Source organism: Dermacentor andersoni, chromosome 11, assembly GCF_023375885.2.
Source record: "Dermacentor andersoni chromosome 11, qqDerAnde1_hic_scaffold, whole genome shotgun sequence".
In the NCBI taxonomy this organism is placed as follows: Eukaryota; Metazoa; Arthropoda; class Arachnida; order Ixodida; family Ixodidae; genus Dermacentor; species Dermacentor andersoni.
Window position 1 is genome coordinate 49,720,374 of NC_092824.1, and position 19,222 is coordinate 49,739,595.

Consider the following 19,222-nt stretch of genomic DNA (forward strand, 5'->3'; position numbering starts at 1 on the left):
AATACAGATAGAGGTACTGCTAGCGGTTAGTGCTTACACCAGAACTAGTAAATTCAAGAGAGCACACAAAAATGTGTATATATAAGTCGCGCACAAGACTGAAGACCACGGCAGTCGGATGTCCTTCTGCGCTCTTTAATATTTACTTTGTACCCCGAACCAACTATATCGCCCAGCAACACATCTCGTGTTGCTACAACCACGACATCTCGTGAACTACAACCATGACAAAAAAAAAATAACAAAGCGCCGAAGATTGCCTGCAGGTCAAGTCGGGGCTCGGAACACTCACTCAAAAAGTCGGGACTTCCTCGCTAAATTTGGGACGGCTGGCAACCCCATATCCGCAAGCCATTGCCTCGCAAATAAAGCTATTCACAACTCTTTCCCTTCACTTCCTGTCGGTGTGGGGGCAGGCGTCGTCTTGCTGCCGAAACGCCCATGCCCTCGCTAAGCCTCGTCCCGTGCCCTCGCTGTATACAAGCAAACAGCAGTGGACGTGTTCTCAGAGGTCGCACGGAGTTGCTCCCGCGTTGACTCCCCGGTCGATAATAGCAGTCCGTAATCGTTCGCAGCCCGAGGGGTTTGCGCCCCCCGTTAACAGGGACGCCGTTTCATCGTGGCACCTCCGGGAGGCCACGTCGGCCGCACCCGACCCCAATCGACGGGCGACGTCTTAACGAGGAGGTCACGCTCCCGGCAAGCGCGCGGAAGAACAGCGCACCCGGCAGAAGGCCGCCGTCTGCACCCGGCAGAAGGCATCGGCTTTGTTTTGTTCTCTTCGACGCCCCAGTGGCCCGTGTGGCTGTATGCGACTCACCGTGAAACAGGTGCAACGGAAGTGACGTCACCACTGGCGCGTACCTTAATCGGTACTTGGTGTCTTTCCGTTATTCCCACGAATATGAACTTCTTGTCACGCGGAAAAAAGTGGAAATATGTCACGTCGCAGGGAGAATTTAGAAAGACATTGTTGTTGGTCACTTTGTAGCAACTGCTACGATTGGGTGGGTGTCTCATTTTCCCTTAATTAATTCCTTCTCTCGACGTTGCGGGTTTCCGCAGAACTATTACGTCAAACTCTTGCCTTTACTTCGAGGTGATGACGAATTCGACTTCGCTCTGCCATCTTCTAGCCGCCTGGTTAGCTCAGACGGTAGAGCAGCTGCCCCGGAAAGGCAGTGGTCCGGAGTTCGAGTCCCAGACCAGGACGAATATTTATTCAACTGCGAGGCTTTTCTTTCGTGGAACCCGTATGGCTTTCCTTTGCAGCAACTGCTACGATTGGGTGGATGTCTAATTTTCCCTTAATTAATTGTTGGCAACTGATTAAAAAAAGGTTGACAGCCGCTTTAGCGTGCGCCAAGGAGGGCGAAAGCCTACGCGCTCGCGAGACAGTAATTAGATTGGTTGACATTCATTCGAACGCGTTGTTGCTTCGTATTGCTTGTTTTCTCTCAACAAAGGTCGTGGGCTCGAGTGCCTTAATTAATTCTAGAATAATTAACTGTGCTTTAACTAACTTTGTTCTAATTGCCGCCAAAGGTCGCCTGCAGTTCGAGTGTCTTAATTTACTCAATCTTAATTTAGTGCGACTTAATTAACCTTGCTTCAATTAACACCGCAGGTCATTCTGACGCTTCTTCACCTCGGCTTCACGCTTTCTTACAAAGAAATTGATGGCTTAATTCGCCCTAATTAACACCGAAGGTCGAGGGTTGGACTCCCCATTAATTTTGGTGTAACGAATTATGGTGCCATAACGCCGGACATCGGATTTTTCGACTTATGAGACACCTAAGGCTTTCGCCTGAGTAGTTCCATTCAAGGACTCATTCGGTGTCTAAGCCACTGCGAATGAATGACGTGGCGGTTGTGTGAACTACCCACAATTAATTAATAAATACTAAACAAAAGCGCGAAAGACAGGGACGAGTGTACAGACAATACGTAAGCGATGTCTTCAAGTCCAAAACGTAACCAAGTAACCGAAACCAGCACCGTCTATCGCAGAGTCTTTACAAGGCAAAGCAAAATGTGCGGCGACCGTTCGCGTTGACGTCACTGGTAGAGTATTCTGATGGCCGGTAGGCGTTATTCCGTGACTACGAAGCAGACGTCAAACGGATAAGTAGGGAGGGTGGGCGAAAGAAGGAGCAGCGCAGACGGCGAGCAGACGACGTCGAGGGCACGTCCAAAATGACAGCCTGCCCGCGCGCCAGCACACTGGCAAGTATGATGGAAAGGCCCTCTGACACGCGGCGTCAGCAACCTGTCGGCAGTGCCGCGAGAACTCTCCGAAAGGGGCCAAATAAATAAAAATAAAGGAAGAAACGGCAGGGCACGGTTATTGCTGGATCACGCTCACGGACAAGCAGGCAAGGCCGCCTCCTCGCAGATCGCATTCCGCGTAAGACCGGAAGAGAGGAAAGCTGGGATCAGTGGCGTGTATATCCAGGTATATTTTTCGGGGGGGAGGGGGGAGCACGCACTTGACCGTTGACGAAGGTGGTGGGGGGTGGGGACTGGGCAGACGTCCTCCTAGAGCACAGAATTTTTAGCGGTGCGACGTCATAGCCGCAAAGCCACCATGGCAGGGGGACTTCCTGGACCACTGCCGCTGCCGGGTTCTTTGCCGTATAAATCATACCGGCTCATACGCTATAGGTAGGACAGCACTACCATCTTTACTATACCCTTCCCGGTGTCCAAGCTGCTCGCCTTCTTGTTTTCCACGGAATCGCGCACTGGTAAAACACGTGATACCTAAACATCCTCATCGCAACAAATACAGGTCTTCAGGCGCACAATTCCTTTAATGAAGCAACCCTTTCTGTGCCTACTTTCCTACGGTTCCGGGTTTGTCGGTCTTTCGTCGATTAAAGTGCAGTTCATTGCTGCACGATCTCCAGGAGCAGCGCGCCAACCCGTGGATACGGTGTCATAGCAAAGGGGGTCAGCGCCGGTTACAGCATAACGCGTGGTCACGTGGGTCAAGTGGTCTTGCCGTCTCCAGGGCAGGAAGGTAATTACTATGGTGGAAAGCGCTGTGCAAAATAAAATCGGTTGCGTGGCTTTTTATTTAACCGCTTCAGGAAAGGTTTGCTTCACAGATATTAACATACGGGTCGGGGGGAAAAAAAAGTTAGAAAGCTTTCTCGTATTTTGCGGGATTTTTTTCAGGATTGGAAAAAAAAGACTTGTATGCATAGCACGTATTAAGCAACAGAAAGCTTAATCGGGAATTTTTCAGGGCAGTCTACAACTTTTTTCATGTACATTTTTGATCTGAACATAATATTTGAGCGGTTGATTAATTAATGATAACTAATTATGTAATCAGGCGAAATAGAAGAAATAGCCTGACCCGAACCAAAAACAAGATTACCTTGGTGCCGTCCACGTGGCACTCGCATATATTTAAGTGTACGCACATGTTACGAGGAGCACCCAGTATAATGGACGTGGCAAATAAGCTCGTGGGAGATAGAACGATATAAGAAGTTTTGTCGGCATGTTTTCTCTCTACAGCACAATATTTCACACGCTTCGTAAAAAAAATTGTACCGACGCTTGCATACTCTTTCACTAGTGTTAGTTATTTAGGTGATCTTTTATTTTAGGCCCATAACAGCGCCAAGCCAGCAGTTCACTTCCTTCGCGTAGCTCACTGTGCGATGGAATGGCACTGGTTAGGACAGGACGCAAATCCGCATTTATAAGTGCGCATAAGTACTAGTTGGAATCGGTGGCGCAGTACAGGGGTAATTGGAGATCGCAGGGAGAGGCCTTCGCCCTGGCAGTCCACATAAAATAGGCTGATGATGATGATTATGATGATGAGAACTAAATGTCCTCGCGGCGACTATACCCTGTCCCGAAAAGCGCGCGTATAGATATGCAACTTCCTTCTCGAGATGTCATCAAGTGTCAGTGACCTCATCCGCGTTCGGGCGACAGGTGTAATGGCAGGCACAGACAGACGCACACGCAAAGTATACCCGCCATGTTGGCTCCGCTGAGAGGGCGTAACTATTCCGATCACAAGGTCACGGGGGCGCCTTTCTCACTGTAAACACTAATTTACACCCGTAAGGGTGCAGATTAGTTAAAGTTCTGTCGCAGCTCAGGCTTTTGATGGGACAACATGCACTAGCACCAATGTACATAGATATCGCGTACATAGGGCACATATATACCGTTGCAGCAAACACACAAACTCTGATTGCAGACAATGCCATAGCGCAACTGCTATGTGTTACGTTCGCGTATTGACAATTTCGAACGCCGGAACGTAATTCGTCAGTATTATTTTTGTCAGTGCCGTCGTAACCGAACGACGTAGCGCTTGCTCCTTTCAAAGTTCGGTCACGTCCTCTTCAGCTTGCATATAGTTTATTTTCATTTTAATAATACATTTTCATTTATTTGATACATACTGACAATCCCGAAAGGCGTTATAGCAGGAAGAGCAGAAACACACACACACAACATATTAAAGGCAGTGCGAGCATATGTACAAAATAAATAAGTTGCATGCAATGCATAGTTCTAATTTAACACGAAGCATGTACAATGCAAATAACAAACATATGAAGGAAATATCGAGTAGCTGCAAAATGAATAAATTGTTTCATCTATTAATCGAGCTTTGCACGAAGTTAGGAGCATATAGTAAGAACATTAGTAAAATGTATGAAGCAGTAATACATCTTATTAAACACGTCATACAAAAGATGCGCGCGACCAATTACAGGGTTGCAGTTCATCTCCACGAAACACGCATACGTGGCTTTCGAGTGATGACCGGAAGTTGTCCAAATTATAGTCATACATGCGGGCAGATTATTCCATACCCTAATTGCCTTAGGAATAAATGAATACTTAAAGTAGTCAGTTTTTAATCGGTATTCTTGAAGAGTTTGGGGATGCTTGTGGCGGTGTCTAGTGTGCGGGCTGGATAGGTGACTGGAAGTATGAATGTTAAGCTGGTTATGGGAAAAGTAGAAACATTTTTTTTTTTTTGGTTAGCGCGGTTATAGGTAAGGTAAGGATTCCAGCTTCGCCAATTAATTCCGAGGGGGGAAATCAGATTAATGGTCTTTGTCAAATAGAAACCTTACAGCTTTTCTCTGAACGTCATTTAGTCTATTAAATATTTTATTAGTAGACGGGATCCGAACGACGTTCGCGTATTTAAGCATTGGCTTGACAAAGGTGCTATACGCCAGGAGCTTTGTTTTCAGTGGCGGCGAATGGAGACGTCTTTTAAGATACAACAGACTCTGAAAATGCTGATGATATTACATTGTTTAGCTGTGCCTCCGATCTTGGGTCATCTGATATGATTAAACCAACGTACATGTACTCTTCAAAAAGAGCTAGTTGAGCGTCACCGACAGCGTAGGAAAAATTCTATGCCATTCTGTTTCCTTGTTAGTCACAGTAAAGCTGAGTTGACAACATTTAATGCCGTCTGTCTCAAGGTTAATCATTCTGACACTGATCTTAGAGCACTATCAATTATGTTGTGATCAATGGGACAGTTGAAGTATTTATATGTGACGCTATCTTCATCATACAACCCTACATTAGCCTGGATAGGCGAGGATAAAGCGTTAATAAATATAAGGTCTAAAATCGGAGCCGAGACTCTACCTCCCAGTTGCGGTATATATATATATATATATATATATATATATAACTGAAAACAAGATGGGTTTGCGGCGGCCGCCGTGTCACGGAATTATTAGGTTGCAGGCTTGGTTCCAGGCTCGCTCTTCTTTTTTCCTCATTGATTCTCTACAAGACCAGCGGCGGCCCGTACATTCAATTAGAGCCACACGCTTCGCGACAGTCGCTTGCTGCGAATTCGGTTCACGCGACCTTTCTTGCGCACCGGTGCCAAATAAAGAGAAATAAACAAGCGAGAACAACACATCCGCGACATCCAGTGGTGCGTGAAACGTCCATAATGCATAACGTCTCGCGAGACATTCTAGCACCTGATGGAGTAACTGCCGCACCTTTAGACAGACACATCCATATGTATGTCTGTGCCACCGCCCGAGAGACACGTTTCCAGCCTTGCCCGTATGACGTCACTAAAGCGAAGTATTCCTTGGCTATACTATACCCTCCGGGGTTTGACGTAGCTGCTGTCGCTTACTGTTGATTGGTCGCGGTCTGTTTCACGGCGAACCTATTTGGGCATATTTATATATATGCACGAATGTTATCATCGTCATATTCTTCATCGTCATCATATTTTTTAATGTCCTCTGCAGGAGGAAGGCCTCTCCTTGCGATCTCGAATTACCCCTGTCTTGCCCTAGTTAATGCCAACTTGCGCCTGCAAATTGCCTAACTTCATCGCTCCACCTAATTTTCTGCCGTCCTCGACTGCGCTTCCCCTCCATTGGCCCCAATTTTGTAACCCTATACATTCTGTAACTACATACGAATGTTAAATGTCCGCGCAACGCCAGTACCAGTGAACGCGTTTGTGTAACCCCTGATTTTCATTGACTTGATTTGGAGTATATTATACATACCATGCGGCATTTGTATGGTCCTTCGTTTTCGGATCTTATGTCCTGCTTTTTTCATTTTTATTTTTCATTAATTCTTTTATTATCATTTCTTTTTACCTCTCCTCGGTTTTGTAAGGAGAGGTCAAGTTTCTGTTGTCTGGCAGCCCGAAATTCGGGATCATTTTATTATTGTAACTTTTAGAAACAATTAACGCAGGCAATGCACGGTCTCCTTCTGGACACACGTTTTGTACTCAAGCAAGTCAAATCAGTGACAGGAACATTCTATTACAAAGAGCTGTTTGCAAGTTATGTGACGAACGTATAAGTATGCACATTCTCGCTGGCAGGCATTATTTACACTTCTGAAAGAAACCACATAACCAAAAACAACAAATAGAAACATTCTTGGGGTTCCCTTGCATAATTTGTTCTTTGCACTTTCCTATCAAAAAAAAAAGGAAGGGAAAAAGAAAGAAAATGAAAGAAACACAAATAGTATAGTGCACACGGGCATACTTCTTCAGACGTGCGATGCTTTTCTTTATCGTACAACGGCACTTGTTGGCGTGCATTATACCATGCGCGTCTCTAAAAGAATTTCTCTTTCCTTCCAAGGTATACCTGTCCGACGTTTTGTCTTTGTCGCTTGTCCTGTTTTACTGGTTCGCTCTACACGCCCTTGCAGCAAAATCAATGGAATACCAACTAGTTCAACCTGTGACCCTTCTTTGAACGATGAGAAAACGTCCTCTAAACGTCACAGCTACAGTTCACCTTGTGACGTATCATCGCCGCTTACGTGTGTGCAACGTGGGGGGAATTTCGATGCGATGCGACATTGTCCAATTCATTTCGCGTAATAAATGCGGTTACAAGAAAAGCAACAAGCTTTCGCTCACTCAAAAAGGCAGCAGGTGCTGAATGTATGACATATGTGTATACGAATAATATTGATATGCTCTTACCCACTTGCTCCCAGGAATCGGGCAGCGTTTTCCCTGGTTTGTAATGCCTGCATTTATTCTTGCCCTTAACGAAACTTCGGGGAGTAAATCTAACACACACACACACGCGCGCGCGCACACGTACACACACGCACGTTTCAGGGAGGTTCCGCTTTATATTTATTTACTTTTTATAGGAAAGTTTCGATTTTCGTCACTCTACAACGTGGATGAGGCCGAGGAAGTATCCTAAGGACACGATAACGACAACCACGGCCATCGTCGTCGCGGTGACACTACACACCCAGTAAACTCAGCTTCCATGGCTCTCACTGATGTCGGGGCAAAAAAATTTTTCACGACGACAGACGAATCGTACACGTCCTCGAAAAAAGTCGCGCAAATGCGCGCACTGCGATTCCATCGCCTCGGTGTCCAGCCTCACCCAGGGTACACACACTGCAGGTCGGCCTCAATACGTCCTCCCATCAATTACGGCCAGACGGTCTTGATTCCTGCGCTGCTGCAGACGGCGCATTAACGACGAGCCCATTGCGGGAGCGCCGCAGCAGACGGGCGTGCCATCGGCGTAACTTCGCGGTGGCGCTCTTCGACCTCGGCCTCGCTTCGAACGCATTGTGCACCGTTCAGCTGCGCTGTACAGTGATCCGGCCCGCAAGTGCAGTTTAGTTGATAGTTGCACGCGATTCGCGAGGCGATAACGGCAAACTCTGCAGCCTCCGAAGGAAATGTCTTCGAGGCATCGATATGTATGAGGCGGCGGCGCCGGTTATGGGTGTGGGCCCCCTTCCGCGCGGGTCTTTGAACGCGCGCGAAGGTTAGAACTACCGAACCGAGACGAAGGCACCCGGTTCTCCGCGCGTTTTCGAAGCCGCCACGCCACTCCCGATGCCAATTTTCTTTCTTCTAGGAAAACAAAAAATGCTATCACAGACGACGCTATGCGCACATCGAATGCACTTGACGTAGCAGACGACAAAAAAAGCGCCGTATGATTTTTTTTTTCTTCTGTGATATACGAGAACGGATGTATCGATTCCTCGAATAATTTGTTGGTGACTGCGTTTCTCGTGCCAAAAGTCTTTTGGAAACGGGAACAGAAACTCGATATCGAAATGAGGATACCCCCTCTCTCTCTCTTCAACTAGTCGCAGAGAATGGATTGCTGAATGCATAATTATTTTCTAGGACTGCTAGCTCGGAAGCGGCCATCACCGCCGTGTGCGTGCAAAGTAATTCCTGCGACAACTCAAGGATATGTGCCTCGGCTTTTGACGCGTGCGGATCCAAGCCAACACGCGCACGGGTCCTTGAACGTAACGCCTAGTGAGCCATTAGAAACTGTCGGTTCCGACTTCTGCAAATAAGAACGTCCGAAACCAAGTTGCTCAAAGCGTGTAGTGTTGCTGCACCAGCTGGGAACAGAAATAGAACCAGCGGGCATGTTGCTTTTGCACACCGTGGAGATTGCATTTCGCGCAATGCAGGTCTTTTCATAATTAAAAAGTCCGACGCCAAGACTGACTACTCCACAAAGAACATTCCTGTACAGTACACCCACATACATTTCCCCACCAGCACACTTGCCTATAATCCCTACGCAACAGACAGGTAATTCTCGGACATTCGTAACTTGCAAAACCGGTCAGACAGCCGCGCTTGGACATGTGGCTACTTGTGTTCCCTCGAAAGCGCTCGAGAATTTCGGTGCATTTACGCGTCATTCCAGGTCATTCCGCGTCATTCTATACTTAATTTTAGGTATAGGATTTGTAATATCATTTCATTTGTAATATCAAGATTTGTAAGAAGTCCTTTCCGCTTGCTGTCGTCGTGTATTCTACTTATTTTACCTATTACATGTTGTAATGATGCGATTATGAACATGCCTTTTATATATTTTATCAGATTTTATTATTGGTACACATATATATTTACTATTGACCTGTTTCACATATTCTTCACTGGACCGACTACTAGCCAATGTAGGCTATCGGTACAGAGTTTGTAACCATCTCTTGTGATTCATAAACAAATTGAATGAATGAATGAATGATTCTTTTCACTTTTAGGAAACTAAGAATTTCCTCTAAAAAAGAAACACTAACAAAACATTAACATGTACCCTTGCTCTAACATATATGTACTGCCCTCCCCACCATCCCCAAGAAGTATGAAAAAAAAAGTCAGAAAGAGATAATTACATGCATCACGCTTTCTTCGGAGCGTGACAAATTGGGCTCTGCGTCAACTTGAAAAACAGAGGCAGTTTCGTCAGAATCATATGCTGGGCTTTGCTTTATTCCAGAAAACACGTCTACGCTTTTGCTGCCTCTTTTTTTTTTAGTTATCAATATTTTACGCTAAATGTTTCAAACTCCATTTCACGTCACCGGCACGAACATTCATGTGACAGAAAGGCACTTTTACGCCCGCGAGAAGGCGCGACGCAAGTTGTATTTAATTCAGCGAAATCTGCAAACTGCGAAGCCCGCATCACCGCATACTTCATACATGATAAACTATCATGCTACACAAGCGAAGATATACCTTAGTGATAAACTGCGCTGGTCGTGTCACCCAGGGGCGCGGACACGCGTAGCGGCTACACAGCTTCGACAGTTGTCAGTCAGAATGAGCAGTTGTTAAACAACACGGCATTCGCTAATCCGCGCTTCCTTCCGTCCGTGCCGTAGTTACTTTCGCTCGTAGTCCGCGTCCCTGAGTGCCGCAGGCGGCGGGCTTCACCACAGCGCCTAACTAAACGTTTACCACTCCCCTTCATCATCGTCGCTCACAATTTCTTTCTTTTGTTTTCCTCCGCACTCCCCTTTCCCCAGCGCACAGCGTTAGCAGGCGTACAGATCGGACAAACATGCAATAGCGAAAGGGAAACGAGGCAGGCAGGCAGGGTTGCGCTCGATTTCTTGACTGGTCGGTGGGTTTTCCTAGCGCCGCGTACATTCGTGTCGTGTGACCTGTATGCGCTGTGTGACCCTTTACATATGCGCGCTCCGAACGGGTTATATACGTGCACGTACACGTATCACACGTTATATTGGCGGGAGCGGCACACGCATTAGCGGCGCAGTCCGATAACGGGCCGCATTTCATTATCGGGCGTAAAAAAACCCCGGCCCTCGGCCATCAACGGTATATACTTACCCGGGAGGCGACGTCTCGTAACAGCAGCTTTGCCTACATAAACTGCTTCGATATAGCAAGCGTTCGCGAAGGACGATGGGGAGGGAGCGGGATCACGTAGGACCGGCTATCAGAGTCGCTATCGGGATATGGAAACTTTTGGGTGTATGTATGGCGCGCTTCAATCGGTTTTTACAATCGAAGGAAAGCGTGCGCCAAGACTACCGGCGCCGCAATAGGAGAGCTTCCCGGTACAGCGCGCGGTCTATAACCACGTATAGAATAGTAATAGGCCGGCTTAAACTCGATCGCCGCCGGGTCTAAATCCTCACCGCGCGAGTTGGGTGTTTCCGCGTTAGCCAAAAGCGTGTCGTTAGTGGCGTGATCTACGCTGTTGCGTTGGAGACGTGTGAAATCGCGGGCTTCTGGGATCAGTTGGTGGAAGATGGCGATAGAATTACGGCGCTGACACAATGTACGAAAAAGAGTGTGGGTATACGCTAAAGCACTACATTGAGATAGATAGATAGATAGATAGATAGATAGATAGATAGATAGATAGATAGATAGATAGATAGATAGATAGATAGATAGATAGATAGATAGATAGATAGATAGATAGATAGATAGATAGATAGATAGATAGATAGATAGATAGATAGATAGATAGATAGATAGATAGAGAATTCGGTCAAAATGTAGTACAACTTTTTTTTTTCGTGTGGCAACACACGTCTTTACATATAAATATTAATCGTTGCATACCAGCCCCATGCGTGAAGACCGTACGCGGAGTATAAGGAAATGTAAAGTGAAGTGAGAAAGAAAGATAGAAATGTAAGAAAGGAAGGCAGACTAACCAGCTGCCCTGTGGCGTCGCTTGACGAATCACGAAGCATCGCTGCAAAATGCCCGGCCCTGGACGAGAATCTAAGTGAAATGGATTGCAGCGGCGCTGGTTTCGACCTTCGACATCATTTCCTGCAACCTTCTTGTTGATATGAAATGTAATCCCAACTTCCATGTTCCTTTGAAGAAGAAAAGAAAAAGAAAGCATATTTTTGATTAAAACACGTTGGTGGCCTAGTTGGTTAGAATCCATGATAAAGTGTACAAGCGCGACTGAACGAGAACATAGAAAGAAACAGATACACAGAGACAGGGCTTCACATTCAACTATAGGTTTTTATTTTCGCACGCATCGATAAATATATACCGTACCCCCGAGCGCTGTCTCTGTATATCTGTTTCTTTCTACATACTCGTTCAGTCGCGCTTATACACTCTAGCATATTTTTGCGCCTCTGTAAGGCATAGTTTAATTTAGTTTCACTTAAGTTACAACCTTAAGGTATTCTGCGTACCCGTCTTATGCCGCCCTTGTGTTTCTCCCAGTGTACAGACTGAATTACAACAAGCCCTTGCTTTTTATGCAGTTTATTTATTCCAACACTTCCGAATGATGCTTCTACTCAAAGGACGGTAATTATGATTATGATGACGATGGCAGCAACAAGACGATTATTATTATTATTATTATTATTATTATTATTATTATTATTATTATTATTATTATTATTATTATTAGATCAGTCAAGGAAATACTCGGCGACAGACGCTGGTATACTGACTGTAAATGGATTTGCACCCTTAATGACCCTTAAGGGTGTAAATCGGTTTAAAGTGTAGCTGTCTTAAAAAAAAAAAAGGTTTGGCGACCAACGGAATTCCTAGACAGTGCATGAGATGCGGCGTATTAAGAGGAAGCTTAAGCTCGGGTGCTCCTATCTAAATACATGTAAAAGGAGAATTCTTTTTTCTCGGCAACCACTGCACCAAATTTGACGAGGTTTGTTGCATTTAAATGAAGAACTTAAAATCTAGTGACTTTTGGTCTCCAATTCTCGAGTTAGGTCGTCAATTTTTTATTAAAAATTGACAAATATCGCAAATTTTCAAAAAAGGAACTATAATGTTTACAACTCTCTAACTCTAAAACGAAAAACGATAATACAATTCTTTAAATTTTATTATCGAGCTAAAGCTTCCTCTTGGAAGCTTTAGCTCGTGCCAAACTCTGACGCGGCCTATTCAAATACATGTAAAACGCAAAAACGTTTTTCTGAAATAACCCCTGGACCGATTTTACTGAAATTTGTTGCATTTGAGAAAGGAAGGTAAATTCTAGCGACTGTTGGAAGCGGAATTTTGATTCAGCGCTTGAATTTTCTTAAAAAGATTTTCAACTATTTGACCGTTTGAAAGAAATAGAAGCACGAAGTTTATAAATTCAAAGCTCTGCATAAAGAACTGATATCGCGGTTCTGTAAACGGCAAGCATTGGATCATTCAAAGCGGACAAATTCCATATTTGATTTTAGATTTTACGTGAATTCGTTACGTTGGTTACAAGGGTTCTGCAAAAGTTGTATTTCCCTATTACTAAATTTTTTAAAATTCATGTGTAACATATCAATTTTGTCCCCTTTAGATGTACTATTAGATACAATTCACGGAATTGTATTATCATTTTTCGTTGTTGAGTTACAGAGTTGTAAACTTGATAGTTTCGTTTTTTGACTGTGACAATATTTTTGATTTTTGCCAATGTTTAATAAAAAATTGACGACCTAACTCGGAAATTCGAGACCAACAGTCACTATATTTTAAGTTCTTCCTTTAAATGCAACAAACCTCGTCAAATTTGATGCAGTGGTTGCCGAGAAAAACGAATTCACCTTTTACATGTATTTAGATAGGAGCACCCGAGCTAAAGCTTCCTCTTAAGGAAAAGAAAAGGGAGGGGGGGCGATAGAAATTACAAATACTTTTCGAAAAGAACACGCGCGATCGCCAGCGGATCGTCTGGTCCCGGCGGCACGATCGTCTGCCTGCACGGAAGCCTCGATCACGTAGTGTTACGAGTTACACAGCGAGGCTCCCACATAGGAAGAAACACTATAAGAGCGCAGTCGCGCGAGCAATGGACGCCCCACCGTCATTTCTCTATGCATGCTGCCACGCTCTCTGTCTCCCCCCCCCCCCTTCTCGACTCGCGTAGGTGACGTCACCGACGAACTAGGGCAGACGTGATCGCGCGAGCTGTAACGCTTGTTATCGCCAGACCAGACGGCGCAGCAGTTTCCCTATAGCGGGTGCTTGGCCATAGGAACGTGCCCCGAGATCGGACGGCCAGATGGTCCGCGCGATAAGATGGAGCTGCACCAGAATTCAAGGACAGCAGCAGTCGTGCTGCTGCTGCTGCTGCTGCCCGAGAGACAGCCCCGGCGATCGACGGAAAGTTGGGGGGAGCGGCGTGGACGTCGTCGCTCTATAAGCTTTGACAGGTGGAGGATTAGTACGGGACGTTCATCGAACGGCGGCCGCACGACCCGTTTATTATTATTATTATTATTTGAAATTGCCGAACGGTGGTGCAGAAATCTCCGACTCGAACAGCGAACGTGCTGAGTAGAGTGCAAGTGTTACAAAATGCAGTTGCGTGCAGGAAGGGCACGAGAGGGGATTGTCACGGAAGCGAGCATCACGATGCGATCACCGCTCACGCAGTTCGCAGGAGGGAAGTAATTATCGCCCGCGAAAAGTTGAAGCGGCGATGAAAGTGGACGCGCAGAGAGATTTGGAGCAGCGATGAAACGTTCTTCGCAGTTTGAACGTGTACCCCGTTTTCCACGGTTTTGTTCTTACTTTCGGTGTTAATTGAGCTTCTCAAAGTTGAACACAATCGGAGAGTGTTACGCAACAGCTTCGTAATAAAGGATGCCAATGAGTTCAGTATTTGCCCTCGATTTTGCGCCGTATAAGCAGGGAATGACGAACTGAAGTATCGACCTGGCGCTGATTTTCGCACGGTTGGAAGCGAGACGGTAAAGTAGATCGACGTGCACTAAAAAGTTCTATAACGTGCACCGAAAATACGGCGCGGAAGTTTCGAAACAACAGCATTTTTTTTTGTAAAATGACTACAAGGTGAGATTACAAGGATGCACACACTGAACTGTGTATGAATTCTTTGTGAGCGCATTACAAGTTTCTTTTTTCTTCTTGCGTCTTTTCTTTTAAACAACCTTAATACACTGTGCTTGCTTGAACTTTCGCTGAACAGGCGCGTAGTTCAAGTATTTCCTTCCCGTTTGTTTGTTTATGTGATCACTGTGTATAAGTCGCCTTCAAGAAGTCAAGTCCGCTTGTCGAAACGTTGGCTCCTGATTTCACCTTGTCCTCGTTTCGCTCATCGTCACTGTGTATATTATATCATGCCAGGCTGTCGGCCAGGCAAACATCTGTAGCTTTTCATTAAAGACCACATTTCCCTCGCTCTTTCTCTGAACCATCTGTCCGAACGCGTCTCTACTTTCATTTCACATCTTTGTCCCATTTGCAATATTTTTTAGAGTGGACTTCTCGCACGACTAAGCTAAATGGAGTAGTCGGCATTTTACATGTTACCAACGTCACCTAGCTACACACAAATTAATTTCTTCTTCTTTTTTTTTCTTTTTGCTGAATAAGTACGTGTCGGCATCATGGCATGGCAAAAAAAATTGGCAATTTTGGCCCCCAAGGGCGACACACTGAAAGAAGTAGCAAGGTTTAGCATTCCGCTCGAGCTGCCCGCACGTGTCACATCGATACCGTGACGGCACGGTGACGCCGACAGGCGAAAACACGGCTCGAGCTCTCGTTATAATATCGTAACTTCAAGAAAATGCTGCACCTAGCCAGGAGAAGACATCGTTCATCGTATACAACACTCGCGAGTCGTAGAGGGGCACTAAATCGATAAACTGCCAAGTTGAGCTAGGCTCCCAGATTGGAAAATACAGAGTACCAAACGTGTCACTTTTATACCTATAACGATGGCTTGCTATGCTGGTAAAAGGTTTGGGACCGGTGAGGAATAGACGGAGTGGCCCAGTGTATTCCATTGTAAGCTATTTCTTTCTTTCTTTCTTTCTTTCTTTCTTTCTTTCTTTCTTTCTTTCTTTCTTTCTTTCTTTCTTTCTTTCTTGTTTTAAGACTAAGGCTTTGCGGAGTTCTTCATTGTCACAGCCTCGAATATTTTGAATGCGGCAGTGATGCCGGTCGAAGCTTCTCGTTTCCGCACGACACGTCTTACACTCAACTTCCTAGATAACGCTTTTACCCACTAGCACATTTCTACATGCGTGACGCCGAGTAACTGAAGTGTTGACCCAGATGCTCTATAAATAGCTGACTGCACGTGACAGGATGTGCTATCAAATGAAACGTTTGGAAACTGGCAATGGGTCAAAAATAGATAGATAGATAGATAGATAGACAGACAGACAGACAGACAGACAGACAGACAGACAGACAGACAGACAGACAGACAGACAGATAGATAGATAGATAGATAGATAGATAGATAGATAGATAGATAGATAGATAGATAGATAGATAGATAGATAGATAGATAGATAGATAGATAGATAGATAGATAGATAGATAGATAGATAGATAGATAGATAGATAGATAGATAGATAGATAGATAGATAGATAGATAGATAGATAGATAGATAGATAGATAGATAGATAGATAGATAGACATCGCCCTTTGTATCGGGGTGGTGACAGGTGCCACCTTGCCATAAAGAAAGAAAATACATATATGCGACCCTAAAATTCTTTTATACCCTCGTATACCTGTCATCACCATCCTTCAATCCTACAGCCTCAGCTTCCTTACAATCTGCATATTAATCTCCCCGTGACGGCTTTTTGCATATCTTTGGTTCTTCAATTTCCCCTAGGGCTCGCTCCGTGCTCTAGACACTGAAGCGCGTTATAGGTTAGGGAAACGTGTTTCATCGTTTTTCTGGCTCGTTTACAGCAGCGACAAATTACCACTACGGTGTCAGTCTCCTGCTTGTAGCATTCTGTTCTCAAGCACCCAGCCCTATAGACTCGAAAAGTGAAGTGCTGCCTGCCCCCTGGTGCTGTCAAAAATAATTTCCTTTCCAACGTCCTTTTTGCTCTAATGTCAGTCTTTCTGGGTGGACATTATGGATGGATAGTATGAGCAGCCCCTTTGAAATGGCTTGGCGGCTAATGTCACCAAGCAGTGTCTTGAACTATATAAGCTAGTTGGTAAACAGGTAACGAAAAACATTTGACGGCGCTGGAAGTCGCAGACGATACTAATACAACAAGGCGTCCCTTGACGCATTCGTGTCGCCCTAGGCTTTTACTGCCGTTCAGCGCTTTAGTTACGTATTCATCAACTAGCTCATGAGGTTTTATATTTCTGCTGCGCTTATTTGACCACAATAACGTCCGTGACATGTTTTAAAGGGACACTAAAGTGAAAAATGATTTCTTCTGCCTCAGTAAATTACCGTTCTACAACACCAAAAAACACCACTCTTACAACGATAAGACATTTGGTAAGCCAGAAAAAGCAGAAGAACGAAAGACGGGTGGCGACGCCTACTTAAGTTCCCGCACCTGGGGGCTGTGACGTCTTGGATTTTTATGGCACCTTCTAGGGCCTACTAATTGCATATAGCGGTACAGATTGACTACATTGTGTTCTAAGGGAACCAAATATTAAACATAGAAAATTTCGAGAACCTTTATTCAGCCAACGTGGCCCAAATGCGAAAACATACTTTGGAATCCCTAACGTCACGCTGACGTACCAGTGCTAGAATTTCCGCGCGAAATTCAAATACTGATACTCGGACCTTCATTTTCTCATCTAATAATCAAACTATTTTTTTGAAATGACTGCCCGCAGAGTTCTCCAACAATGCTTCATTAGTCTAAACTGATTTATTGTTTCGCTTTAGTGTCCCTTTAACGAACCGTCAGAACTTAAGCATATTTATGGCCATAACAAGTAACATGTCTATTTATTCTGCCTGTTCTGTTACCTGCTTTTGCGCCTCTCTCGATTCATGATGATTTCTGACGACAATTCCTTTCAGAAGGGATGACAACAAATGTTCACCTAGCTTGCCTGAGCTAATCAAACTTTATTAGGGATCTATCGAAAGCATTTTACTTATCTCTAACGTATCCTTATTATTTACCGATGACTCTAACGATACAGTCCCAAGCTCGTCACCGTATTTTTTTTCTGCAAACATTCTGATCTCCTCTTTCTTATCTCGACCGCTGACCAGTTAGTACTCCCGTAAGCTTTGAAATCCAGCTCTTCTGGAAGGTGGACGCTCCCTACGCGTTCCTGTTCTGGGTGAATAATTTAACATTCTGTTACAATGCGCTAAGCTGGCTCCGTATTTTTGAGCGCAGCTCCTAGGCGCCCGTTCCTGCGTTTAACGTAGGCGTCCCTTGGCGTCTTCCCTCGGCGTAACCGAGCGGACGAGCACAGCCAAGGATGAGAGCGAACGCGGAGGATGAAAGACGGTGATAGTGAAGGGAGCGGGAGGAGGAAAGCGGAAGAGGGGGTATGGCGAAAGCGGGAGAAAAAAGGCGTGCTGCGCAAGAGGGGCTCTGCGGAGACGACCGCTACGAGATGTCGCCAGAGTAGTGCGTCGTTGTCTGATCACCGATGGCATGCTGCGAGCGCATCCACCAATACCATATATGGAAACAAAGCAGTGCATGAGCGGAGGTCTGTCTGCAGCAGGTGCTGCGAATCGCGCCCACGCGTCACCCACGCGCTGCCTCTCGCGATCTCCCGATTAGCGAGGCCACTATACGCCACACTTCGCTCCGTTTGCAATGTGCCGCACGAGACAGATTGTCCACGCCAGCCAACAAATATGTCGCGAAATGAAAACACGTATAGAGCTGCGCTCAAATTTCGCATTAGGGAGTATCGTAATCGCGTCGGTGAATATTTTGCGACGGTAGACCCATGCCTCATCCTGTTGCGAATATTTTCTTCTCTATCCTTTGTCCTCGGACAGCCAGATTGGGCCTCAAAAAGCAAGGCACTGCCCTTTGTGGTATCGTACACATTTTCGTTCCTGATCTCCTGCTTGCCGTCTTTGTAAAACTATATGAACTCTTCCGTTTGTTTCCATTCTTTGCACAGTATTTATACGGTCCCAGCTTCTTTTAGCACGTTTTTCTTTTCTTGATTCCGGGTTGTTTACGCTCTCTCTCGCAGCGCCCCCGAGCGGCAACAGCCTGACCCGGTGTTACGGCAAGTACGGCTGCTTCTCGGTGGGCGAGCCATTCCTGTCCATCCAGCGGCCCCTGAACCTGTTCCCGCTGTCGCCGGAAACGCTCAACGTGCAGTTCTTCCTGCGCACGCGCCGCAACAACGAGTACTACCAGCGGCTCAAATCCGGCGACGCCGACAGCTTCGCCGACTCGAAATTCGACAGCACGAGGCCCACCATGTTCATCATTCACGGATACCTAGAGCACGCATACCTCAGGTGGATACTGGTGAGTGATATGAGCCGCTTGTATATGCATACCGCGCCTCATCAACAAAGTTAATACTAGTTAGCTGAAAAAAAAAAGATATTTCGTCAGCATTGAGAGTGTATGTGGCAAGGTTTAGCGTTGCGCTTGAACTGCTGGTACGGCGGTTCTAATCGTACACGTGGGTGTGA

At 45.6% G+C, this 19,222-nt stretch overlaps 1 protein-coding gene across 2 annotated transcripts in view; it reads left to right on the forward strand.

Moving 5' to 3' along the window:
* LOC126517972 (pancreatic triacylglycerol lipase-like) overlaps window positions 1-19,222 on the forward strand; it is a 116,117-nt gene that overhangs the window by 41,213 nt on the left and 55,682 nt on the right. For both annotated transcript variants that reach the window (XM_050167807.3, XM_050167808.3), the window contains exon 2: window positions 18,769-19,052. In XM_050167807.3, coding sequence (XP_050023764.1) covers window positions 18,769-19,052 — 284 coding nt within the window. The remainder of the gene's footprint in view (window positions 1-18,768; window positions 19,053-19,222) is intronic.